The sequence below is a fragment of the Podarcis pityusensis genome (genome assembly GCF_964106645.2).
Source record: "Podarcis pityusensis genome assembly, chromosome: 1".
Classification (NCBI taxonomy): Eukaryota; Metazoa; Chordata; class Lepidosauria; order Squamata; family Lacertidae; genus Podarcis; species Podarcis pityusensis.
In genome coordinates, this window is record NC_138028.1 from 76,650,559 (window position 1) to 76,663,930 (window position 13,372).

General features: G+C 40.1%; 2 protein-coding genes and 1 long non-coding RNA gene across 11 annotated transcripts in view; 1 reads left to right on the forward strand and 2 right to left on the reverse strand.

The window, feature by feature from the left end:
• LOC308479876 (mucin-5B-like) overlaps positions 1 to 3,352 on the reverse strand; it is a 54,306-nt gene extending 50,954 nt beyond the window's left edge. For 5 of the 9 annotated variants that reach the window (XM_081010857.1, XM_081010855.1, XM_081010854.1 and 2 more), the window contains exons 1-5: positions 3,239 to 3,342; positions 2,868 to 2,982; positions 2,029 to 2,116; positions 1,260 to 1,396; positions 692 to 917 (exon numbers count right to left, since the gene is read on the reverse strand). In XM_081010857.1, coding sequence (XP_080866983.1) covers positions 692 to 917; positions 1,260 to 1,396; positions 2,029 to 2,116; positions 2,868 to 2,982; positions 3,239 to 3,309 — 637 coding nt within the window. In that variant the 5' untranslated portion in view covers positions 3,310 to 3,342. Of the gene's footprint in view, positions 1 to 691; positions 918 to 1,259; positions 1,397 to 2,028; positions 2,117 to 2,854; positions 2,983 to 3,190 lie in introns of all 9 variants that reach the window. The other 4 variants (XM_081010860.1, XM_081010859.1, XM_081010861.1 and 1 more) reach the window with 4 other exon arrangements.
• A 470-nt stretch (positions 3,353 to 3,822) lies between these two features.
• On the forward strand, positions 3,823 to 5,171 carry LOC308479937. The gene is made up of 2 exons (XR_013987907.1): positions 3,823 to 4,406; positions 4,961 to 5,171. It is a non-coding gene; the product is annotated as an uncharacterized lncRNA (long non-coding RNA).
• A 5,917-nt stretch (positions 5,172 to 11,088) lies between these two features.
• The window catches only part of MUC2 (mucin 2, oligomeric mucus/gel-forming), a 73,121-nt gene continuing 70,837 nt past the window's right edge, over positions 11,089 to 13,372 (reverse strand). The window contains exons 50-52 of the mRNA XM_080981895.1: positions 13,251 to 13,290; positions 12,462 to 12,600; positions 11,089 to 11,681 (exon numbers count right to left, since the gene is read on the reverse strand). Coding sequence (XP_080838021.1) covers positions 11,387 to 11,681; positions 12,462 to 12,600; positions 13,251 to 13,290 — 474 coding nt within the window. The 3' untranslated portion in view covers positions 11,089 to 11,386. The remainder of the gene's footprint in view (positions 11,682 to 12,461; positions 12,601 to 13,250; positions 13,291 to 13,372) is intronic.

Here is a 13,372-nt window from a genome sequence, read left to right on the forward strand (position 1 = left end):
TCAGCTCCTAGTCCAGTCCACTTCTGTACATGGCATGTGGGGTGCAGCAGAATCTGGTCCTTAGCCTCAGCTAGCAGAATATCATAGGCTCACCCTGAATATGCTAGTCCTGCACTTTAGTTCCTGTGATAATGAAAAATGCCTGAAGAGGAGAAAGGGGCCATTGTGACCTCATGCTGATGTTGCCTACTTCATGAAGAAAGACTAACCATTGTGACTTCATACTGCTGCTGCCTGCTTGGGAAAGAGAGACCAGTTATTAGGAACTCCTTCTGATAACCTATTTGTTGTTAAGCTGGCAGAGTTTGGACATTATTGAATTTAAGCTGTTCCTATTAGTATAATAAACCCATATCTGCTTGGGACAAGTCTATGTAAAGAATCACATTGCATAATATTCATCGACCTTACCACTTTGATTGTGAAACTTGCACTTTTACAAATGCCACATAATCTTCGTTCTACACGAATCCATCTTTCAGTGTGGCAGCAGCTATACTCTGGAACTCCCTGCCCATTGATATTAGACTGCCACATTTGCTGCATTGTTTTCAGCACCTGATAAATCCTTTTTCTGTTTAGGCAAGTCTACTCAGACATGCAATTTTAACATGTTGTTTCAGTGTGTGTGCGTGTGTGTGCGTGTGTGCACGCTGTTAAATAAATTAAAGGTCAATCTTTCTTTACTTACAACAGAGTTCCTTGGATCGCCATTTTCCAGGGTCTCCACCTTTGCGGACACAGTCCCGGGAGTACTGACTGAGAGTGCTGCATACACAACTGGCAACCAGGTCAGAAGGAGAAGATTTCTCAGAACAGCTGCACATATCTTGAATACAGATGGCTATATAATCATCGATAGCAACCACCCTCTTACAATTCCCAAAGTGGGATAGGGCTTCCTTGCACTTAGATTTCTGTCAAAGAGAGAAAGTAGTGGGGAGAGAGGGGGAGATTGGAGATCTTACATGTATAGCATCAGTACCATAAATTTACTGACTTCTGTGGCGCTGCTTTGATACTTAACATGTGAGGTTCTGGCTCCCTGGTCAAAGTATGTCTCTCTGCTGCTGAGAACACTGTCACCTCTGCTAACTTCATTGAAGGGGGAAGTTCCATGTATATAGCTTTATGCATGTGTGGAGCAATTACATCCACTAAAGTGAATAGGGAAACATTTGCAGTGAGGAGCTGCTGCCCTTAGAGGGATCAAATGGAAAGCAAGGCAGGGTTCACATACCATGAACAGTGCAACTTACGTATCTATTTTTGCATTTATCTTGCTGTTGAGAGTTGTCTTGCTGCTTTCTTTTGTCTCCCATTACATCGGAACACTTCTCTGTTGGATCATCTACTTTCTGAAGGTTTCCAAACTGCCATGGGAATAGTGGATAGCCTGTAAAATCCCACCAGTAATAGGACTTTACTGTGCAGGGTCAATGTGCGGGTTTAGGATTACAGCCTTACTCTCAGTTTTGAACCCAGCAATCACCCATCCATGATTTAAAGCATATAGTTTGTACCGTTATAGTTTAATTTATTTTACAAATGAATAAATAAGCGAATAGTTGCATCTGTACTCACAGTGTGTACAATTGCTCTGCATAAAGAGAAAAAAGGAAGCAGGCATTTATCTTCCAGTCAGCCTGTACACAGAAGGTATTGCTTAGAATGCCAAGAGGAATACCTTATTACATGTGAAATAGGAGTTCTGAGTGACAAATTCACATCCTCCTTTGTTTAGTTCAGATATCAGCCCAGATTCACTCAATATTTCACCCTAGGCTACCTTACCAAGGACAGTGATTAGATTTTACCCCAAATGTATGTATGTATCTCAGCTATATATCTCACTGCTGAGGCCAGTCATGATCTCTGTTGTCTTGAGGGTAAAATGGGGAAATATTTCCACAAATCCAGCCACAATTCCTGAGATCTTTTGAAAATGGTTAGGATACAAATGTGATGGTTTCTAATAATAATAATAATAATAATAATAGCCAATTATATATATTTTAAAAATCCTACCCTGCAGGAATAAATCATTTTTATCATTGCCGTCATAGTTTCCACACAAACCACATGTTTTCCCTTTGTAAGTATCTTCTAAATCCAGCTAAGAAAAAATAGGCAAAAAGACAAACATTTTAAACACACATATATACAGACACCTTCATAACTATAATGCATAGTACGGTCTCAGCTTGAGCTGCCCTCCAGATAGAACTATATCTCCCATCAACCCCAGCCAGCATGGACAATGGTCAGGGGTGAAGGCAAATGTAGTCTACAACATCTGGAGGACACCATGATGGCTTCCCCGTTGGAAACTGAGCACAATTGCTGCAGTGGTATTACCACACAGAGGATAGTATTTACTCCATTGAATTCTCTTTCTGAACATGGAATTAAATACTCCTCTTATTTATTTTTAAACAATGTGTATGTATATGTATATGTATATATATATATATATATATATATATATATATATATATATCTCAAGGGGGAAAGAAATGACTGTGCCACAATTAGGCCGTAATTAGTCAATTTTTAAGCACACAAGCTGGTGTTGGGTTGTGTGGCTTCCTATTCTAGTGATAAAGTCAGAGATACTAAGTAAAACTTTGCCATCTTCCTGACATTCTCAACAGTAGAACCAGAAAGGAGTTGTGTAATTGTCTCACTCCAAACATAATTCCAGGGCTCACAAAATGAATATTTATATAAATAAATTAGCTTTATGTGTATCCCCTTTGTTCATAATTTCACTAGAAGATGGCAGTGTGCGAAGACTGTGGCTACTCAACACATTTTACATGTATTAAAATTCACTAAAACAAATCCAACTAACTGGAGCTTCATACTAGGAGAGTGTCACCCCAATTCCACTTGAGAGTCAGGCCTAGTTTGGAGGTAATTAGGAAATAAGGGTAAGGGTCTTCTACTAGGACACTCTTCAGACTGAAGGGCAGAAGAATCCTAAAAGAAAGAAAAAGAAGAAAACTAAATAAAACAAATGAACAAGCATCCTAGTTGTCTCATGATTAAAGATATCCCCAACCCAACCTATTAATTAAGCTCAATGGGCATTTCTCAGCTTTGATCTCTCCCCTCTCAGACAACCCCTCAGACAACCAAAAGGACGGATGGGAATGATGGGAAGCAGAGGTTGGCTGTGCTCACATACTTCTGCTTTGGCCAGGTCCCGCCCGTGAGAGAGAGAGAGAGCGCTCACATATTGTTGTTGTTGTTGTTGCTGCTGTCTTTTCGGTGAGAGACGGACCAATATGTCTCGATATGCACCATACCAATATGCCTCCATATGCACCCATATGTACCATACTGATGCTGCTTGGCTGAAGGACACAGAGTGGCACTTGTGACCTCATGCTGATGCTGCCTGCCGGGCTGCCTGCATGTCAGAGACCAGCCATTGTGAGCTCATGTTAATGATTGCTGCCTGAAGAAGCATGAGAGCTCCTGATGTTGGTCCTGAGTGTAGGAAATCACCCTAATCTGGGGCCACCACTGTATGACATTTCTCAGCATTGGCTCTCTGATTTCAGACCCAAGAAAACACTGTTCCTGGTACACAAGAGCATTCATGAGAAAACAGAAGACTATCAACAGATGTTGAGACAACTCACGTCTTCCCATCTACTGTGATGCCTGATTCTTTGACCTCCAGAAGCACTCCATCTATAGTGGCCGTGAAATAGATGGCAGTCCCCGCCTTGATGCTTCTCATTATCTGGATACTGAAGTCCTGATGACTGTCTTTGCAGTGTGAAGCAAAAACATAACGGCAAGTTCCAGTGAAGTCAAATTTTGCACTGTCAAATGTCTGAAAGTGGAAATTACCCCAAGTAGAACATTCACTTGTGGTGACAGCAGGACGCTGAACTGCAGAGAAAATAAGGATGGTGGCAATGATAAAATGCTCTGCAAACATTTATTTATATGGCCTGGCACCATAGTTACATATCTTTAGGTGTGAGAGGAAAACGTTCCTTTTTCATGATCTCTTTGGCTTTTAATTATCCATAGCCTCTGTGAGTGGGTGGGATGTTTTAATCTAGTTTAAAAACAAAAAAACCAGAACTGTCTTTAGATTTTTCTGTGTTTTCTTTTATCCTGGTTTTAATGTATCTGGTTGCTTGCTTTTACTGTAAGTTGCTTAGTTATTTAAGTTAAAAATGACCAATAAGTTTAATTAATTAAACAGAGTCTGAACTTTTTGAGGGAGAGGGTGAAATGAACAACACAGATCTTCAACATGGGCAAACATGTATGTGTCCATCATGCTTTTGAACATCCCTCTTCCTGGCTGAGCTGGATCATTGGATTCACAGAGCAATCTTGCGGGGCTCTTGTAAGATCTTCTCAGAAGCTGCACGACCCTGGTAAGTGAGGCTTTAGCAGGGGCGTCAAGAGGGCATGGGCGGCATGCATGCAGGGCACCACCTTCCCATTTAGCCTCAGGCAGCAAAATGGGATGGGCTGCCCCTGGGTCAATAATAATTTGTTTTCAGTGGCACTTGGTTGCAGTTGGGTGATCCAGTCCCGTTGATTTCTATGAGACTTAAATGAGCCTAGCCTTCTCTCGATTAGACCCAAATTCTTCAGGATTAGGCTGCACAACACTGTCAATGGGCGTGCTTTGTGACATGCAAGAGGGGGTTCTATTTCAGTGAATTTTTCATATTTGAATAGACGGACTGCTTTTGGGTTACAGTCTTATTTGCCAACCTAGCAAGCAGCAGTGGGGGGTGGGGCACAGAGAGGACAGTGGACATGGCCTTGTAACATACTGATGTGACACTTGTAGGAAATACCAAGAAAGAAGGCTATCACAGTTCACATCACTTCTTTCCTGTCCAGTGAACTCTGCAGTATTATGAAATACCTTGGAATTTGGAGGGTTTTGTTAAAGATTTATTTTCTCCTCATAACACAGAATTCTAAGCTATGCTGAAGTGCCTGGGAGTCTTTATAGAAACAGGGGTCCCAGGAATTGTGACAGATAAACGACAATGGCTCTGTACTTTTTAAAGCACTTTGTGTAATATATATAAAGAGTTTGTTGCCAACACTGAGTTTATAGATATATCAGCCCAACATTGACTTCTGATTTTAAGTCAGTATTAAATAAAGCTGACCTAAAGCTATCTATTTTTCATGAATATCTTAGTCTTCCTTTTTTTTCAACTGGCCATTCCATGTGATATAATATTATGTAATTAATGATGTTGTATTTTGTTTATACTTTTGATATTTTGTTAGCCCACTCTGGGACTGTTTAGTGAAAAGTGGTCTAAATCATTACTATCATCTCATCACTATAATCTATTGATCTAGATCTTATATGTCACTTTTCAAGGACAAGGCCTTCGCAAAGCAGCTCACAACCTAACAATATAAATCGGAAAAATACAACATCCAATAAAAGCTAAATTCTTTTGACTCAAGGTCCTTTCAAAAGAGAAATAAATAAAGCCTCTTATTACTTAGCCACTATGGCAGGCTTCCTCTGCCTCGGCCCTCCAGATGTTTTGAGACTACAATTCCCAGCATCCCTAACCACTGGTCCTGCTAGCTAGGGATCATGGGAGTTGTAGGCTATGGTATGATGATGGTGGTGATGGTGATGATAATTGCTTGTTTGTTTAGATTGCTCACATTAGCTCTCACATTCAGTTTGGCTCCAGTTCTGTTCATACAGCCAAATCTGATTGATGAGTTAGCATTGTGATATCACTCATTCCATGCTCCCATATTGGGTGAAATCTCTCCTTGTGACTCATGCAGATTGAAGAAAGAAGACACAGCCAGGGAAAACTATTGTGCCAAACAGGATCAATGTGATTAATATCTACTCAGAAGAAATCCTATTTGAGTTCCATACACCTTACTGTCAAGAAAGTGTGTGCAGGGTGTTAGCGGGGTGACGGGGTGGGGAGCCAGTCAATCACTATTTCTTGTTTGGACTCAAAATCAAAAGCAGAGACTATTCAGTTCAGTTCTAAATAAATAAATAAACTTCAAAAAGAGATTGTTTTCAAATATACAAATCTGAAAATATTGGTAAAGAACAGGAAAAAGGTAGTACGTGAAAGAACTGATCCCTGAAAACTCAAGTCTTTTTCCCCATTGTTTGCCAAGTCACCTGTGAAGACAGAGAACTGTAGAAAGGCAGTTATGGTGTTTTGAACCAATCATGTTTCCACTTACAGCACTCCATTCTCAATATTTACATTTATTTTACAAAATATGTGACATTGTTTTCTTTAAAAAAATAAAAATAAAACGGCTACTCTATCTTGCAGTATAAATTATCTAAACCAAGTCTCTTCTCAGTACTCAAAGGATAGCTAGTGAAGAGACACTCAAGGACAAAAGGCAGGGTGCATGTGTATTGCTTAGTGTTCTACCTCTATCTGTGTACGCTATGCAACTAGAAACACAGGGTGGAATTCAACATCACGCTAATATGTTATCCCTGTCAATGCAACCACTGTTTGCCAGACAGAATTATCTCCCCTCTCCCTGCCCCCTCTGTGTGTTGTTCTGGGGGTTCTCTCAAACTCCATAACAGATTGGGGGAAAGCATGTTGCCACATGGGGGAGACAAGGGGGAAGCCTCATTGAACTATTAGGAATTACTGTGCTGGCTTCCACTAGTGCAGCAAGTTAGTTGAGTCTGAGCAATAGCTGAGCACTTTTACATCCACTAATATAAAAAAGGGATAAAGAAGTGCTTAATTTTTCTAACTGAAATTAATTGAATTTGCCTAAACTTATGGGTTGTTAGATTATGTCCGTAGTTATTTCATTTGTTTACATGAAGATCAGATCAGACATATAACAATGGAATATAAACAGTAGTAGACTTTTCTTACCTATCTGCACCAAAGTTTTGCCCTCGCAGCAACTGCAGAGAAAGAACAAAATCCATAACTGTACTCCCTTCTTCATTCCCATTATCCTATACAAGGTGGTAAGCTGAAAAATATCTGCCAGGACAGGATTTCTTTCTTGGGTTTAGAGACACATTTATATGGTACAATTATTTTGGCATTAAAAAAAGGGAGCCGTAAGATTTCCTCCTTACTAATTTATGAGGACTGAAAGAAAACCATTTCCCCCCTCTCAGATATAAAATGACAAAAGGCATTTGGTTCCTGGATTCTATGATCTCAAATTTAATCTTTGAATCTTAGGTTTATTCAAGCTTGGAACTGATTCAACTCTAGGCAGGTGCCAGGAAGCAATTCCCTGCTGGGTAGAACAGAGTCTTGATCTCTACGAAAGGCTCCCCAGGCTCCCCATCTCAGTGGGGTGGGTTCCTGTGGGCCTGGGATCTCATGAAATCTGCCTCTAGGTATTAGTGCATGCTCCCAGTTTCCTGGGTCAAGTTGTTCAGTATTTGTACTCTGTGAGAAGGAAGTTCCCATGGTCATGAAAGGACTTTTCTCTCTTCTATTCGTTTCACTTCTCTTGCTTCTCAGGTGGGAGAGGAAGGTGGCCAGCAAGTTACTTTTAAGCTATCTCCTTGGCCTTTGAAGCTTTTCTCCTTCCAGACTAAAAATAGTGAGCCTCTTGATCCAGCATACTGTGACTGTGGTAAATTGCTTCAATGCACACCTTAGGTGATCCAGGCCTAAAGGACTGGGGCAGTCCACAGAGCATTTGACAGTTGGCAAACTCCTTTTTACCCAGCTGGAAAGGATTTCTTGGCACCTGACCAGAAGTGGAAGAGTCCTGAACCTTAATAATCAAAATATGGCCCTACACCAGGGGTTGTGAACTGTCTTCAGTCCACAAGCTTCATTTCCTCAGCAACCTCTTGGGGCCTCTTTACACATCCAGCAAGCCCATAGCCAGTGGTGCTGGGGCTAGCCAGTGGAGCCCACAGCCCCCTCATGTTTATGAAGCCTCCTAATATCAGTATTGCTTGATCATCTTCTTCTTCTTTGGAGATCACTCGTAGCCGAGTAAGATTGTCTTCCATAAATACGGTTTTAACAATGAGTCTGTAAGTGACTGTGGAGGCCAATTCTGGATCCACGTGTCCTTCCACAGTGGGGACATTGGTTTCCGGATGGGAGTTGATCAGTTTCCGGGCGGGAGTTGATCATAGCACACCCTTGATAACAGCTTTTTCCTTTTGCTTGTAGGACAATGGATCGAGCAAAGCTTATCTGGACTTATACATGCTTGGGCTATCTCCAAATATTTGTGCAGTGCTTGACGCCTATATGCAAGAGCCTGCATCATTTACATATAATTACTGTGCTTTTCAGTTTAGGAATTGTAGTAATTATCACCATCACTGGAATTTCCTATAGTCAACAGCATCTGAATAGACACTATGACAGAGAACTAGTACCAATGATGTTTCATAAATATCTTTGCCCTGTAGATTGACGTGTCAAAATTTATGACTTTTCACCTCTGGCCTACAAACCAGTTAAGGTATAAATCCCATTTGTCACAGAGCTATGGTCTTTGGAACAACATTTTTCATGGATCATTTGCCACAGAGCAGTGTTTGGTTTCGGTTACTGAACAGCTTAAAAATTAACTGTATGATTTACCTCATGAAGGCAGTAAATTGGAGCTGATTCACCACACCTAAAGAACAGTAGGAGTTATGAAGGTACTGCTTCTGTTACAAAAAGGCTGTGGCTGTTGGTTAACTTTTGATACATACATAAGGAAAGGAAACACAGCTCTCCAAGCACAGCAATAACAGCTTTAAAGCGTGCCGCAATAATATCCACAGTGGGGTCACGGTTTCTCATATGGATTTTATCAGTGTTGTTGCAGCACAAGTCTTTATGCTATAGCCTGCTGATTGCAACCTAGAACATGCCACAAGGATAGCATCATCTGATGACATATACAGAAGTACTGTGTTGAAAATCCATTGGTTGTGTCATTAGACCTCCCTCCAGAGGGCTGTGCCATGACAGTAGTCTGAAGTGACCCAGGAACTGTGAACTTAAAGTCACTGGACACAGGATAGTAGTCAGGACTGAAGGGCAAACTAGGTGGTGGGAACAAGGAGAAAACCAGAAGTCATGACAAAACGATAACCAATGATACAGAAACATGCTCCTTAAGCAAGGCTCAGTTTGAACAGGAAGCCCTTTATACACCTTTCCTCTGATAAGGATTCATTAGTCAACCTGGATGAGTCAGTTCAGTACAGGAAGGTTCTTCAATGAGAACATTGCCGCCTGCAGTTCAGTGGTTCACCACGAGGCTGTCACACACAAATTCCAGCAACTCGTGTCATAAACTAGCACTTCCCTCAACTTCTGCTTTTTTAATACCCTCCCAGATCTCCAATGACCTCTCGTTATACCAGAGCTCTCTTGCTGCCATTGCTCAATATTCTGTAAGTGTGTGTGAGTGTGTTCTGTGAAGCCTTAAGTGGACCATTGTAAGCTGATTAATAGGCCCTCTGCATGAGAATCTCCCCTTTGCCTTTCATTGGGTTAACAGCTCTGATGTCATAAATAGGCCACATCACCTTGGGATAGGTAGTTTAATGTTACAAATCTAAATGGCTTTCAAAGTGGAAATCCAGGGTTAACATGTAATGCTTGTTAAATTTAAGAAATATTGGCTATATGCCATGCTTTTAAATGATATTTTGCTAGTTGAAACCTTTGTCTTGTGTCTGATCCATTTATTAGAAAGCTGTTGGGCATGAGTAGACTGCACCTACTACCTATGGTATGTGATTATCACATTCACGGCTCATAAGTTGCAAATGGCTAATTATTTTCTCTGCTGTCATACTGTGTCTCCACAAGTGAATTTGTAATGAGTTAATTTAAAGTGTTTTCTTGGACGGCTGCTGACACTGACAACTTATTCATTGTTGCACCATGCTATGAGCATCTCAGATTTTAATTTTATTATGTATACTTCTAGATAATTGAATTTTGCAGACAATATTGAAAAAATACATTCAAAGTACAATCCCATGCAAGTCCTTGTCTTTGTTTTTAAACTGAAACTCCACACCTTTTTACATGTTCAGCCATAGGCTGCCCTGTAGTGGTGAAAACCAAGACCTGCAATACCAGCAAAACATTTAAGACTGTGACTACAACTACCCTTAACTTTCTTTTAAAATTTAACTTTCTTTTAAAATTAAAAAAACGAGGAAGTGTAAAAATTCTAGATAGTTATGATGAAAGTTAAATCTTCAATATAACTTTTGTTTAGGATGCCCCATAGCATACATGAGGTAAATAAATGACAACAGTAATAGTTTAATATTCATTGATGTTTCACTTTTATTTCAAAAAAGCTATGCCTAACTACTATGGTTTTGTATGGACGTTGAGTGAATCAGCTGATGTTTTGGAACATATACATCCTATTTTAAAAATTAATTTCTGACTCCCAAATGGAAAAGCCCGAAGCTTAGGAACCTTGGCTTGTAGAAGCTCCATAACCCTTGTGCCGTATCCAGTGCCCAGCCTGACTCTTTTATCCATGCAGGATGCTTTCAGTCAGGCCTTGTGGGTTTTCTATGCGGTACCTTATCCCTATGGCCATTTGTTTATATCACAATGATATTTTAAAATATTGTCTTGGCATTTCCATTATACTGAGATAAATGTATGTTATGACTTAGACTGAATAGCAGCCAGCAAGATGAATAGCAGTATTTGGGTGAAACTGAACTGCAGCAGAATGAAAACAGTGCTGCCTATGACAGAAATCACTGCCCTCTTATATATCTATTGATGAGACACAAATCACAGGCAGCCAGGCAGTTGGAAATGCAGGGCTGGTTTGAGAGGGAATGTTCTAGGGGAAAGCTAGTTATCATCAGCATATAGCTGCTACTGAACTCCTTAAAAGTTCAATGAAGCCACCCAGGGACATTGAAAAGAACAAAAATACCAGGGAACTAAACCCATGGAGCACAAATGGTGTGTGGACAGGCCATTTGTTGTTTTAGTAAATGTATAGATTTTGCCATTTTCTCTTCGAACTCCTAAAGCAAAGCTCCTGCTCACACAGGCTTAGGAAATCCAAGAGTGCAGGTGTTTGCCAACAAAACTGGATGCGGAGACTTCAGTTTTTAAATGTGCTTTTAATTATTTAAAGAAGAAAAGAAAACGATTCAAAAGTCCAAAACATAAAACTTTGTTACACTCAGGGAAAAACGACTTGCACTTTTTTTTTTGTTTAACACAAATAAATAAAGCGATCATAAGGGGAAACAGTCAAAGAGGGCACAGATTTAAGAGGCCCGTGGAAAGTAAGGGCAAGCGCAAAATTATTTGTGAAAAATGAAACCATGGGTTGTCCCTGTATAACTTTTCTTTTCACTTGTAACCTGTTGATTAGCTCATTATATTCCCATCCTTCTCTTCACCGAACTAATGGCCCTCCTGACACGAGCCACAGCATTCAGTTCATCTTCCTGGGAGTCTTCCCTGCTATTTTCTTCTGTGCTCTTCTGGGACTCGTTTGATGAGTGTGAACTGTTGCAGTCGGTGTTGAGGCACTCACAAGAGTCCACCTGAAGGTATTTGTGTTTCTTGTTCTTCCCATCAGGGCACACCAGTGTTACTTCCTTTTCGGATACTTTTGACTCCCTGCAGCAAGTGCACTTGTGTTCCATGGAGTTGGCTTCAGAAGAGTATCTGTTTTTGTAGCACAAGAAGGTGAAAAAGAGTTACTCTGTGCCACAGATTGAAATTATGAGCAATTTTAGTGGTGGGTGATATTAGGAGAAACTCGTGTTTGCACAACTCATTTGCTAAATGACAAGATTCCGGTATTTCCACATACTATTGAATCGAGGATGATGCACTTTAAATAATGTGCTGTCTCTAATTATACCACCATAGCTAGTTGGTTGTTCTGGGTTTTATTTTTTTAAGACGGAGGATCAAGAGACCAAAGTACCAGACCCTCCAAGTGTCCCTATTTTCAGAAGCCATTCTTATTTGATCCCAGAATGTCCCACTTTTCCCTAGGATGCCCCTATTTTCAATGGATAAATGTTGGAGGGTATGAAGTATTGAAATCAAATTGGCTCTCACAGTAGAAAATAAGTTTTGATGTTGGTGTAGCATAGCAGCTAAAAGATTGGGGTTACAGTCCTATACATATTTACCAATTACAGATGGAGGAGAAATTTGATTCAGCGTGCATTTTAAAGCCAAATCTGTCAAATTCACACTTTGTAGAACAACATGTGAACCAAAACATAGCTACTCTTCAAAATACGAATTGATCTGATTTTTGTGTGTGCATAAAAGTGAAGATATTAATGCAAACATACAGAAATGCATTATGTTAGGAGAAATTACTTGCAAAAAAATCACATTAGTAAATTTGATTACATTACTAAATTTGAATAATTAAACAAATGGGTACAAATGCATTGCAGGATCTTATTGTAATTTGGCTTTACATACATTGAGGAAGTTCCACAATGTCCTTCACACTGGGCCACAGGGACCATGTCTGCTGAACGGCAACCATCATGAACGATATAGTCCTTCATTTCAGAGAGAGAGCAAGGTGGCACTGGTACTGGGTTATCTTTGGGCTTGCCTGCAGGATAAAATGTTTTAAAAAACCTTTATTCAAATGTTTTCCGGAACATCAAGCTTTTTTGCTCATCTGGACTGAGTTATGAGTAGCACCAAATTACTTGCCTGCCATAGTATGTAGCTATTCAAGAAATGTAAAGGTTCAGCCAATATTTAGCCCTAAATGCATTTTGGTAACACAACTGACACAAAAATCCTCTATATATTTACTCAGAAGTAAGCCCCGTTGATTTGAATGGGGTTTACTCCCAGGAAAGTGCAGCCTTGCAGGAGTGCAGCCTGAATGGCTCCTAGCCATGTGGGAGAGGAGGCTAGGGAAGGATGTACTAAGCATCCCCTCACTATGTGCTAGTTTTAAGGTTGGAATCACCTGCAGGACAAAAGTACCATATTTCAGGAGAGCCCAGATATAAAGCTGAGCATCTAAACCAAAGCAAGATATTAAGAGTGCAGTTACAGTAAAAATATGCAAACCCTCTTCTTTTGAATATACTTTGCAAATCAAAGCAAACTGGCCCATTTTATTTTTTGTTTGGGTGATACTCAACTAAGCCATACTCAGAGATGACTCATGGCTGAGTATGATAAACACTGTGCTTATTTATTTATCACATAGAGAGATGGCATAGATATATAATTTATGATACTTACAAGTTTTACAGCAGCCACTGGGCAAATAGGCAATGGTGTCCTAGGAAGAAAAATGTATTATTGAATTGCATATCCAACTAGAACAGCGCAAAGCCCCCAACCTGACAATGAAGTAAGGTTCA